The sequence below is a fragment of the Manis pentadactyla genome, chromosome 4 (genome assembly GCF_030020395.1).
Source record: "Manis pentadactyla isolate mManPen7 chromosome 4, mManPen7.hap1, whole genome shotgun sequence".
Lineage (NCBI taxonomy): Eukaryota > Metazoa > Chordata > Mammalia > Pholidota > Manidae > Manis > Manis pentadactyla.
In genome coordinates, this window is record NC_080022.1 from 24,156,502 (window position 1) to 24,179,407 (window position 22,906).

Below are 22,906 nucleotides of genomic sequence, written 5' to 3' on the forward strand. Positions count from 1 at the left end.
GACAGACTCCCTTCCTACTGGCGTGGGGCATCTTCCCCACAGCCCAGGAGCAGACTAGCCATCCTTGGGGAACAGCACCCAAAGCTGATTCTCCTTTGAGCTCAGCCCTTGGGTGGCAGAGTAGCATGGAGGCTCTGAAAATCCCTCCCTCCATTCAGTAGTGAGACATTTGTGTTTTGGTGTGATCTCTGCCACTGCCCTACCTTCCTGGGTGAGAGGGCGGGACTCCACCTCTAATTGGCACTGCTCCCAGCCCTGCTTTAGTTGCCTGGCAACAGCTCTGTGTCTCTAGCTGAAGACACACTATGGCGAGTGGCAGTCCAGCAGTCAAGAGGGTAGTGGTGTATCGGAATGGGGACCCCTTTTCCCCAGGCCACCGGCTGGTGGTGACTCAACGCCGCTTCCCCACCCTGGAAACCTTTCTCTGTGAGGTGACATCAGCTGTGCAGGCCCCACGGGCTGTGCGAGCCCTCTACACACCTTGCCATGGGCACCCTGTCACCGACCTGGCAGACCTGCAGAACGGAGGGCAGTATGTGGCTGCTGGCTTCGAACGATTCCGCAAGGTCCAGTGAGTGGGCTGGGGCTGGTCGAAGGGCCTAGGGAGGGAAGTAACAGCACAGCAATGGCACGTGTCCTCGCTGTGGATGTACAGGCGCCGTATACGTTACCTGTGGACTACGGCGATGCTGTGAAGGGGGGGTGGCTTACCTGTGTTCTTTAGCAGGGGAGATCAAGACCGTGAAGTTAAGTAACCTGCCTAAGAGTACACAGGTAGCAAACAGCAGAGCCACAGTTCATGTCGAAGTCAGACGCTAATGCTTATGCCCATCACAGCCAGGGCCAGCCTGTGGAAGGAGAACCTTGTCCCACAGGCTGAGCACCCTTTTCCAAAGGCTCTTCATTGGATCTTCTACCACTACCAGCACCACCAGCACCAGCACCAAATGCCCTTCTAAATCCATCTACCACTTCCTCCTTGCTGTGCTTGGACATTCTGGGCTCGCCATTAGCCTGGGGTCACCCCCTTCTTGTAGGGTGGGGCTGTGCCTTGTTCCAAACAAGAAGAAGAATTTGAGTGTCTGAGCTTCCAACTCAGATCTGGCTTCTAGGTCCTACTATGGTCGGCCAAGCTTGCTTACCATAACATAAGGAGCAAGGGATCACGAGGTAGACAGAATTAGAATCTGAGCTCTAACACTTACTTCTGTGTTACTTTAGGCGAGTCACTTAACTTTCAGTCTCATACATGAGATGAAGCCACCTACCTCTGAATTAGAAAACCTCTGAGATACAGTGAGATGTTTAATGAACTAGTTTCTCTCGACCTTTAATCTTATGGTTTGTGTTTGAGACCCTAGTCAGGTTGCTGAGCCTGATCAAGGGCTCTAAGACAGGTTCAGGTGCCAGCATGTTTCTGTCCTGAAGTGACTTAACACTATTCCACTGGGAAAAGATACCTGGTGAGCTGGGCCTCAGCCCCTTACTCTGGCAGCTACCAGGCTGTTGGGGTCCCAGGCTCCCCAAGATGACCTGCGACCTATCTGGCCTTTCAGCTACTTACTCCCTCGAGGGAAGGATCCAGGTGGGAAGAGTAGCAGACTACCAGTGAGTCCTGAGGGAGGCCTGCCCCCAGCCCTCTGTCTTCCCACCTGTCCTGGGATCACCCCCAGTTTGGCCTGGGAGGCGGGGGCCCTGGGACTGCAGCATCTCCCAGCCCCAGGGAAGGTGCTCTCCACACCCACGCTGCAGCCAGCTGCTAGCCTCCCTGGGTGCAGGATTTCAAGATACTATCCCTTGCTCCTTTCCCAGCCTTGTACTTTATCTCCCACCTCTGATCCCCACACAAAAAGGAAGCTATAAAGTGCACGGGGGCAGGGAGGTGGTTAGAATGTGACTTAGGGGAGGCTGACGCGCCCTTGGGTGACAGGTGTGTTCTAGCCCTCCCTGCCCCACTCCGGCTCTTCTGGTTCCTTTCCTTCACCCTGCCCACCTTGGACTGACCCTCCCCTAACCAAAGGCCTCAACTCTCTCCTGACTTGGGGGCCTGACTTGGGTTTCAGGGTCCTCCCGTGACTCACTGCCCGTGTGATGGGAGCCTTGGACGGCAGCTACCTGCAGGTTCCCCTCGCTGCATCTAGTGAGTGCTGCTGCTAGGGAGCAGGGGCATAGATTTTGTTTCAGGGCAACAAAAAAAATGTGGGTAGGTTTGTTCTGGGAGCCCCCAGTCACTGTTGGGAATATAAGTACGACATGCTTGATGGGTGGATATGGATCCTCACTGGTTCTCAGACCCTCTCCTGGCCCCTGTGCTCCCCTTCTTCCCCTCCCATGCGGGGCATTCTGGGGACTCTTCCTCTTACCAGGCTGCTCTTTGTTCCAGTGTGTTCAGGAATGGGGACCTGTTAAGTCCCCCATTTAGCCTGAAGCTGTCCCAAAATGCCAGTGAGGACTGGGAAACAGTGTTGACGCTCCTGACAGAGAAGGCCACATTACAGAGCGGGGCTGTGTGCAAGTGAGTATGGGACCTGGGGAGGCCCAAAAGTCCCCAAAATGAGCCTCCCTACTCATGTCAGCTCTCCTAGAGGATGAATAGGCAAAAGGAAAGTAAATTTCTCCAAATGGGACCTCCTTCTGTGCCACAAGGAGAGGCCCTGCCAACCCAGCCCACAGAGCCTAGGTGATTGGCCCTGGTGCCTAGAGGTACCCAGGCTGTGGAATAGCTGTGCCCACCCCCTCACAGTTTGCCAGATATGAAGAGGCATCTTTTCCACTGACCCTTACCTGCTCACCTCTCTCTCCCAGACTCTGTACCCTGGAGGGACTCCCGTTGTCAGCAAGGGAGGCTCTGGTAGGTGGCCATTACTATGTGGCTGTTGGAGAGGATGAGTTCAAGGCTCTCCCCTACCTGGAGCTGCTGGTGTCTAGCCCCTCACTGCCCAGGGGCTGCTGGTATGTATGTGTGAGGTGGAGGGGTGGCAGGTTAGAGCAGAGAAAGCCACCTTGACTCCATGTCTTCCTCTGCCTACTACAAGCCTTTTCTTTTTTTACTGCAGGCATCCCCCAGACCCAAAGTCCAGGACTCACAAGCAGGGCGTAGGTGACGGAGGGGGATGGTGGGGGTGGGAAGGAAGGGGAATGACTGGCTGAGTCCTCCTTCAGCTCAGGCTCCGACCTTCTCTCACTGCATCCTCTCAGTAATCCTGAAAACAGAGATTATTATTCCCATTTTCCAGAGGAAAGACTTAGTTCAAGTAAGTGAAGTAATTTGCTCAGAGTGATAGTTACTGAGTGGCAGGGGCCAGACCAGAACCTGGTCCTGGTCTGAAAGTCAGCTAATCCAGGCTCTGTGGAGACCGTCAGGCCTCTGAGTTGCTGGACCTGATGTTCTCTGGCCAGGTGGGACGCTGGAAGAGAGAACTGGCATATCTGGCATAGCAGGGGCTGAAGGAGCTTATCAGCACCCATCTTGTCCCAGGCCTGAGCCCTCCCAAGAAATGAGTCAGTGAGCATGGTGGGCATAAAGGGACACAGCCTGGTTTCACTGGGCATCTTGAGTGCCAGCCACCAGCTGCTCTGTCTCTGGATAAGGCAGCCTAGTGGGAAGAGAGAGCAGGGAGGGAAGATGCAGGCTGTGAAGATGGATGGCTTCTCCTTTCCCAAGCTCCCACAGGCACCAAGGGCATTCAAGCTGGTACTGGGTGTAGAGAAGGTAAGAACAGCCAATACCGACAGCCCAAGCCCAGTGCACCCTCTATAGGCCCAGGGCCACAGGGCAAAGGCAACCCAGCCCTCGCCACAGGAACCAAGCCGAATTGAGCCATCTGCTTTCTATGCCAGACCCCAGCAGGCCATTCAGACAACAAGCATGCTCCCCACTCTCTCGTTTCCATCAGGTAAGGGGACCTTCTCAGCCACCACCTGGCAGAGACACCGGATGTCCCTGCTGTTGTGGGGGAGGTCCACGGGGCAGAATGCCCAGGGGCAGAGCTAGCCCTGACGTCAGCACACCTGTCTCCTAGTCCTACTCCATATCTAGTCCCTTGCCTCAACACAGAGACTTGGCATGTGAACAGAAGCACATGGAAACTCAAGGCGACGAAACATCAGGGCTGGGGTTTGGAAGGGATGGGGATTGGGTCCCAGGCCTGCCTCTGAACTGTGCTGCCATCCTCCCAGGTACTGGGAATATGGAATGAGGCTCGGGAGTAGGCAGGGGCTGGTAGAGAAGGTCAAGGGTAAGAATGTCGAGGGCTTCTCAGCCTGGACATCAGCTGATATTGTTCCCTCATCAAAAGTCAAGGGAGTGTATGGGGCTCCCCACCCAAGGAAGGAGACATCAGGAGCCCAGGATGTAGCAGACGATGAAGACACCTGCACAGAGGAACCCTTGGATCAGGTAGGCTAGGGCTGGAAGCAGTATGTTGGGACAGGAGGAGTTGAGCTCAAAACTGGCAGTCCTGGGTCCCAGGAACAGTTCTTCCCTCTTGTGACTGTGAGCAGATCTCCTAACATCCCCAAGCCTGCCTTCCTACCTTGTTAAGTGGGGGGAAGATCCTAATTTCTAAAGTCTCTTCCTCTCCTGGGGTTGGGAAGCTCCTGGCTGAGGGCTGGAGGCTGGACCCGGGATGCTAACGGTTCTGCTCTGTATGGCCTTCCGCCTCCTCCAGAGGGCAGCACAGATGGTGGAAGAGGCCCTGGCCCCAGAAAACCTGCCTGAGGCTGGGGCAGCATCAGCCTCAGCCCCTGCTGCTCTGCCTTGAGAGCCACAGCTCCAGCCAGGAACTGGGGGCCGCCACTCTGCAGTCACCTCTTCTCCTCAGCCTCCAGCAGCTGTTCCTGGGGAGCCACCACCTCCCCTCCCCTGGGCCCACAGGTACCCTCCAGCCCCCTCCAGCTCACCCCACTCTTCTGCTCACAAACCCGCAGCCTGGCCTTCCTTTCCTCCCTGAGCAGAGCAGCCCTAGCTGCAGGGGCCATTTGGTTCCAGGGTCCTCTAGCCAGGAACAGGAGTAGCCAACTGAGCTTGGGGGAGAGATCACAAACGTGGAGTGGGTCTGTCACAATAAAAGAATTCTTATTAACCTCCATCTGTTTACTACAGATTTATTACAGGGTCCTGCTCATGAGGCATTGCATCACACAATGGACCTAGTGGTGCTGGGCTCACAGGTGTCTATCTGTTTTAGAGGAGCAGGCAGTTGAGGTTTCCCACCCACCTCACAGGTGGGAGATGCAAAGCTAACAAACAGTTCATCTCCCTTACACCTGCCATTCTGATGCACCTTCTTCCCCTCAGTTCCCTCCTCAGCCAGCCAAGCCTCCCTGACTGAGCCCTAAGGCCTTTTGTTTGTATTTCTGAATCAAAGACTGTAGCTGGCCCTCTGTGCAGCTGGGGTTCTGCAGTCCATCGACCCCACTGCTGTGAGAGTCCAGATCAGGCCGCAGTAACAGTGGCTGGGCTGGGGGCCTGATGTGGCAGCAGGCGGAGAGCTGCTGGGGCAGAATGGTTGCTGAGTGAGCGTGAAGTCTCTCGTGCTAAATCCCAGCAGTTGAATGGTACTTGAAAGTTACAAGGCTCTCTTGTTCTCTTCCTGTGATCCATGAGGTAGCTATTAGCCGTGTAAGAGTCCGAAGCAGAGGCTCAGAAGGGTAAATGCCAGGTCCATCTTCTCACTGCCTGCAGCTCATGGCCCAGAGGCTTCCTGGAGACAGCAGGGCTGGAGGGTGTCGTTGGCCCATTCAAAGGGTAGACAGTTGTCCCCGGGTCTTGTTCATTGAGCTTGTGACGCAGAGTGTAATTCCTGCCACGGTGAGCACCATGCCTGCGAATGCTCCTGGGATAATGGGCAGAAATCAAGGGGCTCTGAGCCCAGCCACACCAGCAGAAGCTGCCGCAGGGCTGAGGGAGGGGCTCGGATGGGGTCTGTCTCTAGCGGAAGGGAACTCTGAGGACCGCAGGCAGCAGGACTGCTGCACAGGGAAAAGGCAGGATGTAGAAAAATCCTCTCCTCACCCGCCCATGGGAGATGGCTCTGGGGAAGAACTAACCTGGGGGGTCAAGGGCCAAGCAGCTGCCTCCCACACTTGTAGTGGCCTCACTTACGTTTTCCACCAATATCTTCTCCAAGGACCTTCCCAACAATTAATGTGAAGACGATGGCTAGGGAGTTACTGATGGGCACAGCTAGGGTCAGATCTGAATGATCAGAGAAAAAAGAATCTCTGAGGTGCAAAAATGCCTTTTCTAGGCAAACAGCACTTCCATTTCATCATCAAGACAGGCTTTTAAAAAAGGTACCCCACTGAAAGCAGTATAGCACGGAGAAGACAAGTAATGACTCTATAGCATCTTACTACGCTGATGGACAGTGACTGCAATGGGCCGGGGAGAGGACTTGATAATAAGGGTGAATGTTGACATCACAATGTTGTTCATGTGAAACCTTCAGAAGATTGTATATCAATGATACTTTAATTAAAAAAAAGGTACCCAATTTTCCAGATGAAGTTACAGCAAAGCTGATTCAAACCCAGGTCTCCTGACTCGAAATTCAGTGCTCCCTCAGGATTCCAGCATGAAAACTTGAACTACAAGGACCACCCCGGTTTGCTGATAAGAATGAGGTCTTTGCACTCAAAGAGAGCTCCTAAGATTTCAAGGACATCTGGACAAAGCCTACAGCAGAATGAACATGATGACACCAAACATAACCACCATTTACTAAGTACATATTATGTGCTGGATGCTTTGTGCAGAAATCTCATTTATCTTCCCTACAACACTGCAAGAAGACAATTATCATTTTGCACAGATAAAGGAAACAAAGGCTCAAAGAAGTCACATAAATTGAGGCCAGTTGAGGATTTAAATCAAGGTCTGCCTGTCTCCAAAGCCTGTGCCCCAGCTGAACTACGGGGATGTGGACAAACCAAAACAGCAGGTGAAGCACATATTGCTTGTTTCAGCTCAGGCTCGGGCCTTACAGGGTTAAAGAAGAGAAGAAAGGTCAGACACAGGAAGCCAGGTACCATTCAGGAAGGACCCACAGGCCTGGGTCTTGGGCCTGAGTCTTACGCAGAAGACAGAGGTTCCACCGCCCAGGATCTTTCTTAGTTTTGAAGCTCTGAGGGACTGACCCCCAATAAACAAACTTGAAAAAGATTAATGGAGTCAACAACACTGTTAACTTGAAATTTATTACACATAAATTTTGTACACTTAAAGCTTTTTAAGAAGATAGATCTTATGTTAAGTGTTCTTAACACACACACACACAAACCAATGGGTAATTTAGAAACTGGGTTATTTGTTTACAAGACTCATAACTGCCAGGCAGACTCCTCATGTTGGCTCCTCAGCACATTCTTTCCCAGCACTCCCAGGCCTCACCTGCTTCAGGTAGAGGAGAGAACCGTCTTGCTCCTCACCCCCAGGGCTGGCATGACCCATCCAACAGACTGACACAACTCCTACCTACTCAGAGCTGCTTCCTTAAGCTTACACATCTTACACTGAATGCCACGCCTGCCAAAGACTGGCTTGCAGGGAGGGCAGTAGCATGGTACACGGGAAGAGCTGGGGCACATAAGTGAGGCAGACCCAAGTCTCCCTGCGGAATCCGGTTAGGTCATTCAAACACTCTGAGCCTGTTCCCTACGTGTAAAACAGTGACAGCCAGCTAACATCTCCTTAGAATATCACTGTTGTAAGATGAAACATGATCATGTGTATATAGTCCCTGGCTGAATATGTCCTTAATAAATAGTGCCTACTGTTCTGGGTGAATGTTAAAGGACAGAGGCAGAGAAGGTGATGAGACAACAGGATTCTAAAATTGCAGTTTGCTCAAAACTTGGTAAATGGCTAACTGGTCAACTGGCCAGAGGGTTAAGCATTCTTGGGCAGCAGGGTGTGACAGAGGCTTTCAAACTTTTTTTTAATGAAGTCTATGAGAAATCCAAAATGTAAAACAGAAGAAAGCAGAATGACAGTTGAAGCTGAGGGAACAGGTCTAGAGCCCAGCCTACTGCCTTGCCCTCCTGTGGCCTCACAGGGGCTCCCCAGAGCTAAGTGGGGTCCTCATTGCCCTGGGGAGCCTGGGTGAGACTCTAGGCGAGGTGAAACCACAGCTGGGGGACTTCTTGTAGCAAAGTTCAAGAGCATCTTTAAGTAATACATGGCTTCAAATCCATCTGCACTGACCTGCTATAGGACTTAAGAGAGATGAACTAAGTTGCCCAAAGGTCTGTAACTTCATCTCCTAAATGGAGATAAGTATGTCTGCTTCATAGGGTCATGATGAGAATTAAATAAAATGTATAAAACTAGCACAGTGTCTGATTCAGTAGATGGATGTCAGTAAACAATGGGAGAAAGGAGAAAAAATTTGTATTTACTGAGCTCCTACAGTATGCACCAGGTACTCTGCTAGATATTTCTCATATACTAAATTTAATCCTCTCAATGCTAGGGAAGCTGGTCATATAAAACCAAGGCTCAAATAAGAGACATTGTGAAGGTCAGGCAGGCAGCACACAATGGAAACCAAAGTGTCAAAGCTAAGCCTTGACACAGCAAAGTCAATGTTCCTTCTTCCTCTGCTGCTGCCCAAGACTGTCAGGCTTCAGACCAACGCTAGTACCTGGCAGCACACTCCTAACCAGCCCACTGTGCCCTGACGCCACAGAGAAGGAAAAAAGAGGGACCCACGGGCAGTGGGCTCTCCCTCACTCATGGAAACAAGATGCTTCAGGCACCCTCCCCAAAGCAACTCTTCTGGGAAGCCTTCACCAAGAATAACCTTTCTAAGCCAGAGACCCACCTGTTGATGTCAAAGTGAGGTAGTAGAGAAGGGAGCCACACTGGTTGAGGAAAAAGGGCATCAGGTACTGGAAACAAGAAATGTGCAGTCAGGGTGATTGCTTACTGAGCAGCAGCACCTTCTCTGCACTCCTAGCAGTACCTTTCTGTCCCGTCCAGCGGGACCTAGTTATTTGTGGGGACGAGGGGGATCCGACCTGAAAGAAAATGGGGGCGAGAGAAGAGCGAAGGCAAGACAGTATTCTGATCAAGCCCTCAAATTTTATTGTAAGACGGGGGTAGATATACACCAGTGTTCAGGGGCAGAGTGGGCCATAGGATACTTGTAAGCAGGGGATTGGCTGCATAGCAGGGATGGCGCAGCGAGTTACATTCTGATTGGTATATGATAATGGGGAAGGAGGGGGAGAAGAGTATCTCTTGGCGCGCGCGGGCTTTCTTGTTGGCGCGCGCGGGCTCGCAGCTAATCTCCAGGAAGTGAAGCAGGAACCTCATGAACTGTGGCCGTCTTGTTGTTTCAGTGGCCATCTTGTTGCCTTTGTGTGGCTCCCAACATCTCCTCCCTTTCTATTTATTTCAGAAAGGTGGGCCTTAATCGAGTGAGGGAATAGAGGCCTGGCTCCTCTAGCAGGGTAGCATACCACAAATGCTCATCCTGATGCTCTCGGTATCTTTTAGGGAGGAGAGGCAGAGCTGAAAGCCAAATTGATCTTAATATATCAAGGCTTTATGTACATATGGATACCAACCTCTATGCAAGCCAGGCGTATTCTCAGGGAGGACCAGAGAGGTTCTAGGAAGAACCCTCCCTTGCGGTACTTTGTCTCGCACTCATCTCGATGCCCATACCCTCACAGTTAGGGGTATGCTTGGTTCTGGCCGACCAGCATATGGGCCACATTAATTACGGTGCCAGAATCGATGGTACCATGGTTGAGGCGCCTGTAAAGTTGAGAACCGGAGACCGGGAGCATTGGTTGGCTCGGTGTAAGACTCTTCATCACAGGCTGTAAGTCTGTGATAATGAACAGCAACCGCTGGCTTGACGAGCTGGTCAACCTGCTCTCGAATAAAAACTGTCAGTTTTCTTAAGGCCCAAGGGCCAAAAGACACTAAAAGGAGGAGTCCTGCTAAGGGTCCAAGGATGGTGGGGATCAGAGTTGTGAGCCATGGGGACTTAGTGAACTAGGACTCAAAGGGACCTTGGCTAGCTTCTCGCTCTCTCTTTCTCTGGTCTAGCCTTTCTCTAAGCTTTGACATTGAATCTCTTATTATTCCGGAGTGGTCTGCATAAAAACAGCATTCTTCTCTTAAAGCTGCACACAGTCCTCCATCTTTTAGGAGCAGTAGATCTAGCCCCCGTCTATTCTGCAAGACGACCTCAGAAAGGGAAGTCAGAGATTCTTCAAGTTTGGTAATAGATTGTTCTATGGTTTTTAGATCGTCGTCAATGGCGGTTCTCAGCCCTTCATAGTTTTGGTTCCCCTGGATGATGGCAGCTGTCCCTGTTCCTACTCCTGCTGCAATTCCTACTCCCACTAATGTGGCTAGGGTCAACGAGACTAATTCTCTCTTGTACCTATTTTTAGGGTCGAACTCAGTGACAAATGAGGGATCATCATGATATATAAGTCTCGGCACTAGTTGAACCATAACACAGAAATCATGGGAGAAATTGAAAACAGAGGTGGAAACACACGGTGTTAGTCCAGTGTTACAAGCCCACCATCCTTGACGGGGAGGGACTAGATATCTAGATTCACTCGAGGTAACTATGGGTATGGTGTTATTACACAGACTCTTATGGGTTGAGGGAATTGTTCCTAAACATGTAGCTTTTCCAGTTACCTCAGTCAGGGTTAACTTCTGCATGCCCCAGCCACAGGCTTCGTGGCTGGTCGTATTGTTAAAATTGCCCAACAATCCTAGTCCTTCATAGTAAGGAGGTGAAGAGGAAAAGCATAACCAACAGGATTTGGTAGTATTTGGGTTGGTGGTATTTAGAACTCGGAAAGCTCTTTCAAGGAGGTTGAGAAGGCGCTGTCCGGTGCTAGGAAGGAAGGTGGGTCGGTTAAGAGTGGAGGCGAAGGAAGGGGTGGCAGCGTCTGCAGGTGGGGCTAGGGTTGGCGCGGGTGGGGCTGGGAGACGCGGCTGGTCTCGCAAGACAGTGTTGGGTCCTACTGGGACAACTGAAAGAGGCTCTACCTTAAGCTTGAGCATAAACAAGACTCCATTATCATAGCCACTCTGGTAGAGTCTCAGTCCCCACATAAGCCCGTTTTCCCAGTTTGTTGCCTTTTTTCCTGCATCTGTGAAAGAGATGTTAATAGGGTTGCAGATCGGGTATTGGGTACAAGCGGTATTCTGCGAGGTGTTCCGCTGGATATTTATGAGGCTTAGAGGAGATCTCTTTGCACCTTTTGTCAGCCAATGACATGTCCCTGTTTGTTCACAACCCCAATATCTACAGAAAAAATCTGTCCACCCACCACACTGTGAGATCTTGGCACTGCCAGCTTGGGGGCCTGGACATACATAGAAGCAGGTGTTTTGGAGTTCTTTCATGGAATTCTGGGAACCGCATCCTGGTATCCCTATTCTACCTTCGTGCCAAGGGTCTTGTTTGAAGAGAGTGCACAGGTCCACAGTGAGGTTAGGCCACCAAGTTCCCCTAGGGTGTTGTCCTGTTAACTGGACTACTACTTGTTGGGAAGCCGGGGTGATGATTTGCCATGTGAGTATCTTGGGTTCATGGGGGTTAGGGTTCTGGAAGGTGGGAAGTAACTGGGTCATTAGAATTGTTAGTGACACAATCATTTTTACACAAGCGAATTTTAAGAGGGTTATCAGTTCAAATTATTTGCCAGTCCGGGTCTGGTTGAGGCGCTTTCTTCACAGAGACTAGGTCTCTTGCTTGGAACTGGTGAGACACTGAGAGGTCTTTTGGCCTTGCCTCCTGAAATTAAACAGAAAGGGAAGGCTTCTCAGGGGTTAATATGCCCTGGACTAGAATCATTGTTTTTGCTTTTATTTGTGTCTAGAAGTTTAATGAGTCTGTCTGGGAGCCATCGGGCATTTTGTGCCTTAGCATCATATATGCAAGCATGTCCTTTCCCCCATATGAGCACAGGGTCAGGCCCGTGCCATGCGTTGGTCATCGGATCTCTCCACATAGCCTGTGCATAATTATCTGCCGTGGAGGGATGCCAAAGGCGATCAGCAGCGGTTTTACCCGCGGAGTCATAAGTAAGGAAATTAAGAACAAACAGTGCATGATTTAGGAGTGTCTTTGCATTACCTGTTTTCGGATAAAGTACTTCTCCCCCCGACTGAAGTTTGAATAACATGTTTTTAAGGGTTAAGTGGGCTCTTTCAACAATGCCTTGGCCTTGGGGATTATAGGGAATTCCTGTTATGTGCTTAATACCTAACTGCGCACAGAACTGTTTAAAGCTAGAGCTGGCGTATCCAGGCCCATTGTCAGTTTTTAAGATTTTAGGTTGTGGTAGATATGCCAGGCATGAGAGAACATGGGTAATGACATTTTTAGTTGCCTCTCCCGTTTGCAAGGATGCACATAGGAAACCACTACATGTGTCAATAGACACATGGATATATTTTAATTTACCAAAGGGAGGGTAATGAGTGACATCCATTTGCCATATCTCTCCTGGAACCAACCGAATTGGCGTTTTCATAGGCTAGCTGTTTTACAATCTTATCATTGGCAGCCGCGGAACCAAGGGTCCTTTCGGCGGCCTCTAACAGTCTGCTAACAAATTCGCTATAGTCTTCTTGCGAGCTTTGAGTGATCTTAGTTAGAGGAGTGTTAGCAGTCCTGGAAGCAGGGAGTGATATCCAAGCGCCCAAAGCGGCATCTTTCACTTGAGATAAAAGACCAAGGGGAAGGCGCTGCTGCCTGGTTTCAGAGATATATCTGCCCTGTCCCGTAAGCTTATCAAAAGTCCAGGACGCTGTTGGGGAATGAGGGTCTTTTACATTGGCAGCAGCGATGGTCTGACAGCGGTCAGCAAAATCTGCCTTCCAAGTTAAAAACTGACCACGGGTAAGCACAGCCTGGACTATACGCAGCCATTCACCTGGGAGTAAATGTCCTCCTCGAGACAGCGAATCAAGAACAGAAAGGGTAAAAGGGGCATTGGGGCCATAAGCTTTAACGGCCGCGTTCAGCTCTTTTAAGCTTTTGAAATGGATTTTGTGAAATTCTCTAGGGCCATCAGCAGGCTCGGCCGGCTCTGGCTCAGCCTGCTCCTCTCCCTCACTTTCTATTTCCTGAGCAGCAGGGGCGTCTTCGCCGTCGCTTTCAAGATCGCCCTCTTCCGGACTATGTGTTGTGGAGGTGGGGCCAGAGCGGGCGGAGGCCCGGGTAAGAACAGGAAAGAGCAGTTTTTTAGGTTGTTTTTTAGGTTTTGTGGCTGTAAGCGGTTTCTTAGAGAGGCCCCTTTGCGAATATAATGCGGGACGAACTGGTTGGGAGACAACTAATTTTTGGAGATGGCAAGTTATTCTTTGTTCTACTATCTGTGCTATTAGGTCTTCAGTGCTGGTAGGGGGGCTAACAGGACCGGGAGCCGGAGGGGGTAGCGGAGGGGCCGACGGGGGCAAAAAGGCCGGGGCGCAAACATTGGGAGGCCGAATAGGGGGAGTGTAAGAGGCTCTTTTCAAAACTGGGGGTGTGTAAGAAGGGGGGTTAAGCGACGGGGCGGCAAGAGGCCAATCTGGGTTGTGATACTTGGCCGCTTCGTCTTCTAGTTCAGCCGCGTCTCTCGGATCTAAAGGCTCGCCATTTTGGCTCTTAGTCACGACTGGAAAAACCTTTTGTGTATCGACAAAGTCCGAATCTCGAGGGAGAGGCGGATAAATGCAACATTTGGGAGGGGTATCATGGAGGGCACCGAGCAAAGATGGTGTCGGGCTAGGGGAGGGGGATTTAGCTGATTTTGGGGCAGGGGGATCACTCGAAAGAGACGATTTTGAGGCCGCCCGAGATAGGGGGCGGAGGCAATATTCTGCCACTGACAAGAGTTGGCGTTTATCAGGGTCAGTATTTTCAACAATATCTCTGATAAGACCCCAATAGGAAAATACTGAAACAGGAACAGAGTCAGGGCCGTTTTTGATAAGATAATCATTTAAATCTCTACCTACTTTCTGCCATTTTTTAGGATGAATTTCGGGGCCATTAATGATAAACCACGGACAGACTTCATCAACAAAAATAAAAAACTTTACCAAGTCTTTCTTTTTAACTCGAACTCCTCTCTCCCTAAGTGAACTTTTTAGGTCTCTTATGAAGACCGCTTCTTTACTTAATTTAGTTCCCATTTTCTTGTAAGGCGGCCGGTACTCACCAGGGACGACGACCTCCGTGAGCGGCGAAAGGCGTCTCCTATTGTTTCATCAAGAAGGGGTCTGGCCAGACGATATCTTACTCGGGGGTCCGCCTGCGAAGGATCCGCGCCTCGAGCCCCACGTTGGGCGCCACTTGTCCCGTCCAGCGGGACCTAGTTATTTGTGGGGACGAGGGGGATCCGACCTGAAAGAAAATGGGGGCGAGAGAAGAGCGAAGGCAAGACAGTATTCTGATCAAGCCCTCAAATTTTATTGTAAGACGGGGGTAGATATACACCAGTGTTCAGGGGCAGAGTGGGCCATAGGATACTTGTAAGCAGGGGATTGGCTGCATAGCAGGGATGGCGCAGCGAGTTACATTCTGATTGGTATATGATAATGGGGAAGGAGGGGGAGAAGAGTATCTCTTGGCGCGCGCGGGCTTTCTTGTTGGCGCGCGCGGGCTCGCAGCTAATCTCCAGGAAGTGAAGCAGGAACCTCATGAACTGTGGCCGTCTTGTTGTTTCAGTGGCCATCTTGTTGCCTTTGTGTGGCTCCCAACACCTTTCATTGGGTGGAGGTAGCTCTAAGGGCCCAAGGAGCACTAAGTCTTCTGAAAAGGACCCTTCCAGGGCAGACAAAGTGCATGACTGAACTTCATGCCTTTGCCCTGAATGCCTTCCCCTCAGCCTTGCTAGTTCCTATCCTCCCCATCCTGCAAGTCTCTGAGTGCCAATGTTACTCCCTTTAAGCAGGTTTCCCAGAGTGCCCTAGCTCCAGCCTCCCTCCTCAGAACTCACCGGGCACTTTATCAGTACCTCTCACCGCCCTCAGGCCTGACGCAGGGTTGTCTATGCCTTGTCTTTTCCCACTAGCCTAAACTGGCCGTATTGGGGTCAGAAGTAGTTCTGTACATCCTTCCTTATGCTCTCTCCCCAGGGCCAACGGAGCCCCAAGCCCACCCCTTGGAAAGGTCTGTTAGAGGGATCACCATAATAAAATATTAACAGCAGCCATAGATTGAGCACTAATTATGTACCAGGCCTAATGCTAAGTGCTTTATGTGCCTCACCTCATTTAATCCTCACAGCTGCCCTATGAAATGGTTACCATTATTATTCCCATTTTACAGATGATAAAACTGAGGCTCTCAAACAAGTGACTCGTCCAAGAGCTTCTTAGTAAGTGGCGGGGCACAGATTCTGACCCAGACCTATTTGACTCCAGAGAACAAATTCTCAGCGGCTACCTCCAAGAGAAGGGCCTTTCCCAGACGCACCTCAGTATTCAAGAAGAGGGTCTTCATCTCCTGCAGCAACTGCCGGGCCCAGGTCCGCTCATGAACCTGCTGCAGGCGGGAGGAGGCCCGTTTCAGTAGAGGCTGTGTGCCACCCCACAGAGCGGCCACCAACACCAGAGCCAGCACCTGCCCTGGATGGAGATGCGAGTGACCCTACCGCCCCAACAAATGGCCACGAGCCGGGCTCAGCCCTCCTCCGGCCTCCCACCTCAGGTAGCCGCCCCACATCCCTCCTAGGCTCTCCGGCAGGCCGATGGGATTGGCGGGTAGGACAGACGCGGGAAGGCCGAGGACAAGGATAGATCCAGGAGGCCGCGGTCCGGTGTTCGGCAGGGATCAGGGTTAGGTGGGGTGGTAGACTTGGAGTAGAAAATGCCCTCGGGACTGGCAGGGGAGGGTTTCAGAAAGCCCACAGACGGGCGGGGCCGTCTACCCACCGAGAGACGCCGCCATGGCAACGCCGTTCCCTTCCACTTCCGGGAACGAAGGGGCAGACACCCATTATCCGGAAGTGGCTCCAAAGCTTCTTCCGGTTCTACTCACGCCGTCGCTCTCTTCGCGTCACCGCCGGAATGGTGAGTTCCAGTGGTTTGGTGGTATTGCTGTGGGGTTCGGGGCTGGGGCAGAGGCGTATTCTGGACGCTGACATTCCCGTCCTGTCCCCGCAGAAGCCGATCCTGTTACAGGGCCATGAGCGGTCCATTACGCAGATCAAGTACAACCGCGAGGGAGACCTCCTCTTCACGGTGGCCAAGGACCCTGTGAGCGTCGACGGGAAGGGGAGCAGGCGGGCGGGCGGGACCATGCGGAGGGGCCTGAGAGGGGCGAGTTCTTTCCGCCAGGGTGAGGGGTGGACAAGCCAGTTTTGCCGCGAGAGGGGAACCAAAGAGTGTCCCATTCTGAGAAGTAGAGAGAGACCATCCCGGGGGTAGGTGAGCGAGAGCATTAAATTCGGAAAGGTGGGAGAGAACTCAGTTGCTGGTAGGAGGGAGTAGTCAGGGAGAAGGAAAACAAGAGACGGTTGTGTAAGGGGGATGGAGACGAGGGATCAGCTCGTTCAGGAGACCATTCTGGGGAAAAGGAGATCTATTCTACCAGGTTGGGGGAACAGACCGTAGAAAGGGAAAGCTGATCTTTGGGTGGCAAGGGATAGAGGACTTAATGAAGTGTCTCTGGTCTCATTTCTGTCAGTCCATCCTACCACCCACTAAGTGCAAACAGTCCCTCTCAGTAGTGCCTTTTGAGACACCTCCTTATGGGAGGCTAAAATTTTAGCTCTAGTGGCTGAAAGTTCAGGACCTGAAGCCAGACAGACCTGATTTGAATCCTGACTCCTGCATCCACTAGTTGCCTGACTTCAAGCGTGTCATTTAACCTTTCTAATCTTGAAGGTTTCCTTTTTATAAAACATGAGTACTTTTAGTACCTTCCTCATAGGGTTGTCTTCAGGATTAAGCAAGATCATTGAAGCAAGGAGCTTAATACTGTACTGGGTGCTTAATTAATATTAGTCACTTATATTTTAAATTCCTTAGATACCATTTTATTGGATTTTTACAGCTACCCTTTGAAAGAGGCATTATTGTCATGGCCATTTTACAGATGGGAAAACAAGTTCAGAGGGGAGAAGCACTGTATTTGAGATAAAACAGTGAACTAGTGGCAAAGCAGGACCTAGAACTCAGACTTCCCTACTACCGACTGCTCCCACTCAGACAGGACAATGCTGCTGTTTTCTGGACTGGCACTCAACTTAGCCTTTTGTTCTTTAATTCTTTATAGGGTTTAGGAGTCAGGGAGAGGACTGGGGCAATAGCAGATGGAGACGTGTTTGCAAGCCTCCTGACGCTTCTGCCACATACCTGCAGAAAGGAAGGGAATCCAGGAGTTGGTATTTTTATTAGCAACCTGCTGTTTCCCAAGAGATGAGCAGGAGAAGGCAGAATCTGGCCTGGCTAGAAGCTACCGAGGGTTCCTAGGGCAAAATAGGATGCCATTGCTCTACCTGGGATGTGTACCATCCTGTCACATTGTCATTGATTCCTCCAGATTGTCAATGTATGGTACTCTGTGAATGGTGAGAGACTGGGCACCTACATGGGCCATACTGGAGCTGTGTGGTGTGTGGATGCTGACTGTATCCTTGTCTTTGCTCTGAGTCCGTGCTCCCAGTACCTGCCAGCAATGGAAGGGCTGCTGGCTTGGAGTCAGGAATTCGGGGTACTATTGTGGGTCTAGAAAATAATACTACCTCCTACTCCCTGGACTGTTCACTGGTTGGGGGAACATTAGGACAAGTTCCAGTTCTGGATGAGGAGGTTAGAATGCTCTGAGTTAAGAGAGTAAGAAAGGCCCCCTACGGCTTAACAGGAAGGTGATTCAGTTGGCCTTCCAGCAGGATAGGGCTCAAGTGAACTTGGTTGTGTTTCTTAACATCCTCTTCAGGGGACACCAAGCATGTCCTCACCGGTTCAGCTGACAACAGCTGTCGTCTGTGGGACTGTGAAACAGGTAAGCCTGGGTCATTCACTTTTTCAGAAAACAATAAGGACCTACAATGTACTTGCTTAGGTGAACAGGTTCTGGGGAAATAGAGATAAATCTAGAGATGGTTCCTAGTTTAGAGAACAAGAGACAGACTAGAAAATAAGGAAGGCAGATAAGAAAAGGAACACTACAGAAAGATACCAGCTATGTTCAAGAAAGCTTGGAGCACTTTGGAAGGCCTGAGTGGGTAGCTGGCTGCCTGCAGTGGGGATGGGAACAGCTAGGAAGGTTTCACAAGGTAAACATCATATGAGCTGGGGCTTAGAGGATGAGAAGGAGGTCATCACTTTGGCATATATGCTGGAATGAAAGCATGGCAAGTATCACATCCAAATCATCTGATCTGGCAGGAGTTCCTACTTCTTGGGGGATGAAATAGACAGTGGAGAAGATGAGGTAGGATAGAGCCAGCCAAACCCAGGCTTTGACAGCCAAACCCAGGAGCTTGGCTTTGTTCTGTGGGACTTGGCATGCTGCTGAGGTCCCTGAGCAGGGATGAGTGTGTTTTGTTTTAGCAATTTAGGTAGCAGTGGGGAACATTGGAAGAACAGAAGACAGGGGAGTCTGTCAAGCTGCTCCATTTAGTAAATATTTACTGGGCACTCAATTTATGCCAGGTCTATACTGGGCACTGCATTGCAGAGAAATTAGAGCTAGTTTTGCTATGGAGGCGATCATGCTGAGGAGGAGACATACAGTGCAGTATACTGTGAGCAGTGCCATAGTGGCAGGATCTCTGAGGAGGGACAGTGGGAAAGTTAGAAGACTTGAGGCAAAGCCTAGCACTGAAGAAGAGGAGGTGGTAGGTTGGAGTCACTAGAGCAAGAAAATCAGGTGTGACAATAGGCAGGTGTGGAGAGTGTCCTCCCCACAATGGCAGTGGGCCAGGGGTAGCCCAGACTCTGCCTGTCCCCAGGGAAGCAGCTGGCCCTACTCAAGACCAATTCAGCTGTCCGGACCTGTGGCTTTGACTTTGGGGGCAACATCATCATGTTCTCCACGGACAAGCAGATGGGCTACCAGTGCTTCGTGAGCTTCTTTGACCTGCGGGATCCGAGCCAGATCGGTAGGCCGGCATCAGGGCTTAGGACTGGACTTGAGATGAAGCATGTGGCTCCAGAGCCGAGGGCCTGACATGTGCTTCCCCACACAGACAACAACGAGCCCTACATGAAGATCCCTTGCAATGACTCCAAGATCACCAGTGCTGTTTGGGGACCCCTAGGGGAGTGTATCATTGCAGGCCATGAGGGTGGCGAGCTCAACCAGTATAGCGCCAAGGTAAGGAGGTAGATGGGGCCTAAGCCCACCAGGATGATTTCCAAGAGGCAGGATGGCAACAATGGTTAAAAGCAAGGGCTGGATTGAAATGTAGATTTCACCACTTTTTAGTTGTGTGGACTTGGACTAGTTCACTTGGATAACTTCCCTGAGACTGTTTACCTGTAAAACGTTTCAAGGCTCATGATATCATGAGTTGGAAAAACTTGTCGCAAGTACTCAGGATATGTTCACAGTCACATTAAGCATTAATAATCACCACTGAGTGCCAGGCCTCATGCTGGGCTCTGAGGACAAAGAAGTGGATGAGACATGGACCCAACCCCAGGGAGAGACTAGCAGACAGCTAGCACATGGGTCAGATGGCAAGTTGTGCCACCACAGAGGTTTCAACCAAGTGCAGAAAGTGCCCTCTGCCACAGAGGTGACAGCATGTACATTAGTCATGAAAAGTAAGTGGAATTTCAAGCAGGAAGAGAAAGACATTCCACAGGCAAGAGCACAGAAGCAGGTAAGGGAGTAGATGGGTTCTTCAGGAAACAGTCTGGTACCCTTGGAATGTGGTGGGGAGGGTTTATAGGAACCAGATACTTTGAGTATCAGGAGGTAAGGAGTTGTGATTTTTCCTTTAGGCAGTTGGGAATCTTTAGTTATTGGTGATCAGATTTTCGCTTTAGAAAACTTTCGTAGGCTACAGTCTGGAGAATGGACCTGATCTAGGCACTAGTCATGGGGATATGGAGTACCTGACTGAGTCAAGAGATATTTAGGGTGACTGACAGCTGGGGAGTGAGGAAAGGGGTAAAATCGGCTGTCTCAAATTTCTGGGATTCTGGAGATTGCTAAAGTAATACCATAAAGGTTAGTCACTCAGCAAGCACTGTGGTCCACTAGGCACCAGGCCTATCCACAGGGAGGGAGGGGAACCAAGGTCAAAGGCATAAATAATGCTTGATGCTAGCAAATAGTGGAGCTGATCTGTGCCCCCAAGTAGGCCTGACTGCAAAGCTGGTGCTTGTTCCCTGAAATGCAGGAGCCAGATAGGTCCCTACCATATAGCCAAGTTGATGAAGGAGACAAAAATACATTCTTCCTGTAGAATAGGTAAAAATAAAGAAGGAAGTTTTCTGAGGGTCTGTGTGTAAGGCAGTGTTCAAAAGGCCTTAGTCATCTAAATATGTCACACCAAAGTCAAATAAGACACAGTCCCAGTATCCTTACAGCAACCCTGAGCAGTGGGCTTTTAGTAAACTTGTTTTCTAGAGAAATTGAGGTGCAGAGAAGTACTTCTAAGGGTAGACTCTAAAACTCTGCTCTTTGTACTATAGTCTAGCAGGTTTTTTAGTGGGAAGGGAGATGTGATGAAATGGCCCTTTGAGACCTAAAAAAAACATGAACATACAGGCAATCCTCGACTGTGATTAAGACCATGGGTGTAAGGTGGATGAGGTCAGGCTCTCTGCCTCTTACTAGTTGTGTGATCTCTAGCAAGTTACGTCACCTCTCTGAATCTTCATTTCTTCCTTTTAAAATTTGTTAAAATACCCACTTCATGGGATTGTTGTGAGGATTTAAATGAAGTCAGGTGTCATTGAGTGCTTAGCACATTGCTTGGCAAATAGTAGCTGTTCAGTAAATATTTGTTGAGAAATAAACAAACTGCTTTACCATTAATTAATAGGTCCATAGATTTGTCTCCTAGACTTGTTTTTTCCTAGATGGACTAGCAGTGTTGATGAAATGTGTACACATGGGCCAAGTTAGGATATAGGCTTGGATTCAGGGGACACTTAACCAGTGCCAACCCAGACCTTCCCTCCCCTTGATGGCACAAGAAGCGGTATAGAACCCTGGCTGAGCAAAGGGGCTAGTGGAGTTCAGGCTGCTGCAGTCTCACTCTTCTTCCTCCCCCAGTCTGGAGAGGTATTGGTGAATGTTAAGGAGCACTCCCGGCAGATCAATGACATCCAGTTATCTAGGGATATGACCATGTTTGTCACTGCATCCAAGGACAACACAGCCAAGGTGAGCCTGCCCAAGCAGTCCGGTAGGGCTGCTGCTGGCCCCCTGCATAGCTCTCAACTTGCCCAACTTCCGCCTAGAAAGCACCTCTTACAGATTAATTTCCTCCTGCCTTCTGTCCTCTAGCTCTTTGATTCTACAACCCTTGACCACCAGAAGACTTTCCGGACAGAACGGCCCGTCAACTCAGCTGCCCTCTCTCCCAACTATGACCATGTAAGGGAACCCCACTCAGGCTTCCTGCTAGAGCCTCAGAATGCTTTCAGGATCTAGGTGTCTGTCTAGCAGTCACCATAGAAACAATGGGCAGGACTTCCCAGAGCAGCAATAAGGCTGAATATTGGGAAGCCCCAGGGGACAGGGCGGGAGGTGGCTGAAGCATGTTAGTTCCCTGCCCTTAGTGTCCTTCCAGTCTGATGTGAGAGATCTTAAAAGCTTATGGGTTGGGGGGAAAAAACAGGAAATGGACTGGCCTGCCCTTCGGACCTGTCTAGAATTTCCTCTTCCTTTCAGGTGGTGCTGGGTGGTGGTCAGGAAGCCATGGATGTAACCACCACCTCCACCAGGATTGGCAAGTTTGAGGCCAGGTAAAGGAGGAGGGAGCTCTTCCAAATTGAAACCTCATAGAGTCTTTCACAGTGGACACAAACCATAGAACTTCGGAGACTTCTCTTATTTCACTGGTTGTTAGGAAGTGCAGCCTCATTTGTGGCGCTCCTATGACAAGTATGTAATGCAGCGGACAGCGGTTAAGAGCATGAACTCTCAGGCACATTCTGAGGCCCTAGACATGTCATTGTATTTCTCTGTGCCAAGTTATCCTCAACTATATAATGGGAACAGTGACAACACACTTACTCATAAAATTGTGCATATTAAATAAAAGACTTAATGCTTGTTAAGCTCTTTGAGCACTGCCCACTACATAGTAAGGAAGTGTTAGCTATGTATACAGGCAGACATTTGCATCCAGTTTTCTAACTTCATTTTACTTTGTTCACATTCATTTCCCCCGTCCCAGTTTCCCCACTTAATAGTTTGCGTTGGGGAGTGGTACCTCTGAGTGTTTGGAAGGAGATGGAGAGTGAACTCTGACCCTTCTCACTACCCTCTCTTCCAGGTTCTTCCACTTGGCCTTTGAAGAAGAGTTTGGAAGAGTCAAGGGTCACTTTGGACCTATCAACAGTGTTGCCTTCCATCCTGATGGCAAGAGGTAGGGCCCAGGGAAGGGAGCTGAGCTCAGCCCAGGTCTGGTCTCTGCCCCTTTCCCATGCTCTGCCCCACCGGCCTGCCTCCCCCAGAGCAGGCATCTGACTGGTCCCGTTGTTTCTTTCCAGCTACAGCAGCGGCGGTGAAGATGGTTATGTCCGCATCCACTACTTCGACCCACAATACTTTGAATTTGAATTTGAGGCTTAAGGAGCTGGATCTTCATCTGGGCCAGGGAAGAGTTTCTGGGCCCAGGCTGACACGAAGTTTTGGACTCTGAGAAATAAATTAGTTTGGAAATGAATGGTTTCTGCTCAGATATTTTGTGGGGTCTGTTTCATCATTTTCCCTGTAATGACATCCCAGCAAGC

General features: G+C 50.4%; 3 protein-coding genes and 1 long non-coding RNA gene across 7 annotated transcripts; 3 read left to right on the plus strand and 1 right to left on the minus strand.

The window, feature by feature from the left end:
* The first annotated feature begins 94 nt into the window (after positions 1-94).
* DCDC2B (doublecortin domain containing 2B) lies at positions 95-6,678 on the plus strand. Of its 3 annotated transcripts, XR_005024764.2 has the most exons (10): positions 95-571; positions 1,557-1,608; positions 2,064-2,140; positions 2,384-2,515; positions 2,806-2,952; positions 3,057-3,096; positions 3,761-3,896; positions 4,296-4,399; positions 4,671-4,876; positions 6,506-6,678. XR_005024764.2 is itself a non-coding variant. In XM_036885156.2 (9 exons), the coding sequence occupies exons 1-9, from the start codon at positions 306-308 to the stop codon at positions 4,761-4,763; spliced, it is 1,047 nt and encodes a 348-aa protein (XP_036741051.2). In that variant the 5' UTR covers positions 95-305; the 3' UTR covers positions 4,764-4,963. The 3 variants fall into 3 exon arrangements, 2 of the variants coding, with proteins under 2 accessions (XP_036741051.2, XP_036741053.2); XM_036885156.2 differs by lacking the exon at positions 6,506-6,678 and having other exon boundaries at positions 4,671-4,963; XM_036885158.2 differs by lacking the exon at positions 6,506-6,678 and having other exon boundaries at positions 347-566; positions 4,671-4,963.
* TMEM234 (transmembrane protein 234) lies at positions 5,091-16,053 on the minus strand. Of its 2 annotated transcripts, none has more exons than XM_036885162.2 (5): positions 15,914-16,053; positions 15,456-15,607; positions 8,826-8,892; positions 6,107-6,199; positions 5,091-5,837 (listed from the first exon to the last, which is right to left on the minus strand). In XM_036885162.2, the coding sequence occupies exons 1-5, from the start codon at positions 15,927-15,929 to the stop codon at positions 5,743-5,745; spliced, it is 423 nt and encodes a 140-aa protein (XP_036741057.2). In that variant the 5' UTR covers positions 15,930-16,053; the 3' UTR covers positions 5,091-5,742. The 2 variants fall into 2 exon arrangements, with proteins under 2 accessions (XP_036741057.2, XP_036741058.1); XM_036885163.2 differs by having other exon boundaries at positions 15,456-15,524; positions 15,914-15,991.
* LOC130683329 (uncharacterized) lies at positions 12,519-14,100 on the plus strand. Its single transcript, XR_008996959.1, has 2 exons — positions 12,519-13,211; positions 14,011-14,100. It is a non-coding gene; the product is annotated as an uncharacterized LOC130683329 (long non-coding RNA).
* On the plus strand, positions 15,935-22,839 carry EIF3I (eukaryotic translation initiation factor 3 subunit I). Its single transcript, XM_036885160.2, has 11 exons — positions 15,935-16,051; positions 16,145-16,237; positions 17,526-17,613; positions 17,922-17,987; positions 18,940-19,089; positions 19,177-19,304; positions 21,219-21,329; positions 21,453-21,542; positions 21,840-21,913; positions 22,447-22,539; positions 22,664-22,839. Exons 1-11 carry the CDS (start codon positions 16,049-16,051, stop codon positions 22,743-22,745), a joined length of 978 nt encoding a protein of 325 aa, XP_036741055.1. The 5' UTR covers positions 15,935-16,048; the 3' UTR covers positions 22,746-22,839.
* The last annotated feature ends 67 nt before the right edge of the window (positions 22,840-22,906 follow it).

Excerpts from the sequence above, each read along its gene's own strand:
- TMEM234 (XM_036885162.2), bottom strand. Across the intron at positions 8,893-15,455 it reads CCCTCTTCTTGAATACTGAG|TACCTGATGCCCTTTTTCCT; the intron begins GTGCGTCTGGGA and ends TCTTGTTTCCAG. Across the intron at positions 5,838-6,106 it reads AGAAGATATTGGTGGAAAAC|GAGCATTCGCAGGCATGGTG; the intron begins GTAAGTGAGGCC and ends CCATTATCCCAG.
- EIF3I (XM_036885160.2), top strand. Across the intron at positions 21,330-21,452 it reads CCAAGGACAACACAGCCAAG|CTCTTTGATTCTACAACCCT; the intron begins GTGAGCCTGCCC and ends TCTGTCCTCTAG. Across the intron at positions 22,540-22,663 it reads TTCCATCCTGATGGCAAGAG|CTACAGCAGCGGCGGTGAAG; the intron begins GTAGGGCCCAGG and ends GTTTCTTTCCAG.
- DCDC2B (XM_036885156.2), top strand. The coding sequence starts at position 306 with ATGGCGAGTGGCAGTCCAGCAGTCAAGAGGGTAGTGGTGTATCGGAAT. Across the intron at positions 1,609-2,063 it reads GGAAGAGTAGCAGACTACCA|GGTCCTCCCGTGACTCACTG; the intron begins GTGAGTCCTGAG and ends CTTGGGTTTCAG. Across the intron at positions 2,516-2,805 it reads CAGAGCGGGGCTGTGTGCAA|ACTCTGTACCCTGGAGGGAC; the intron begins GTGAGTATGGGA and ends TCTCTCTCCCAG.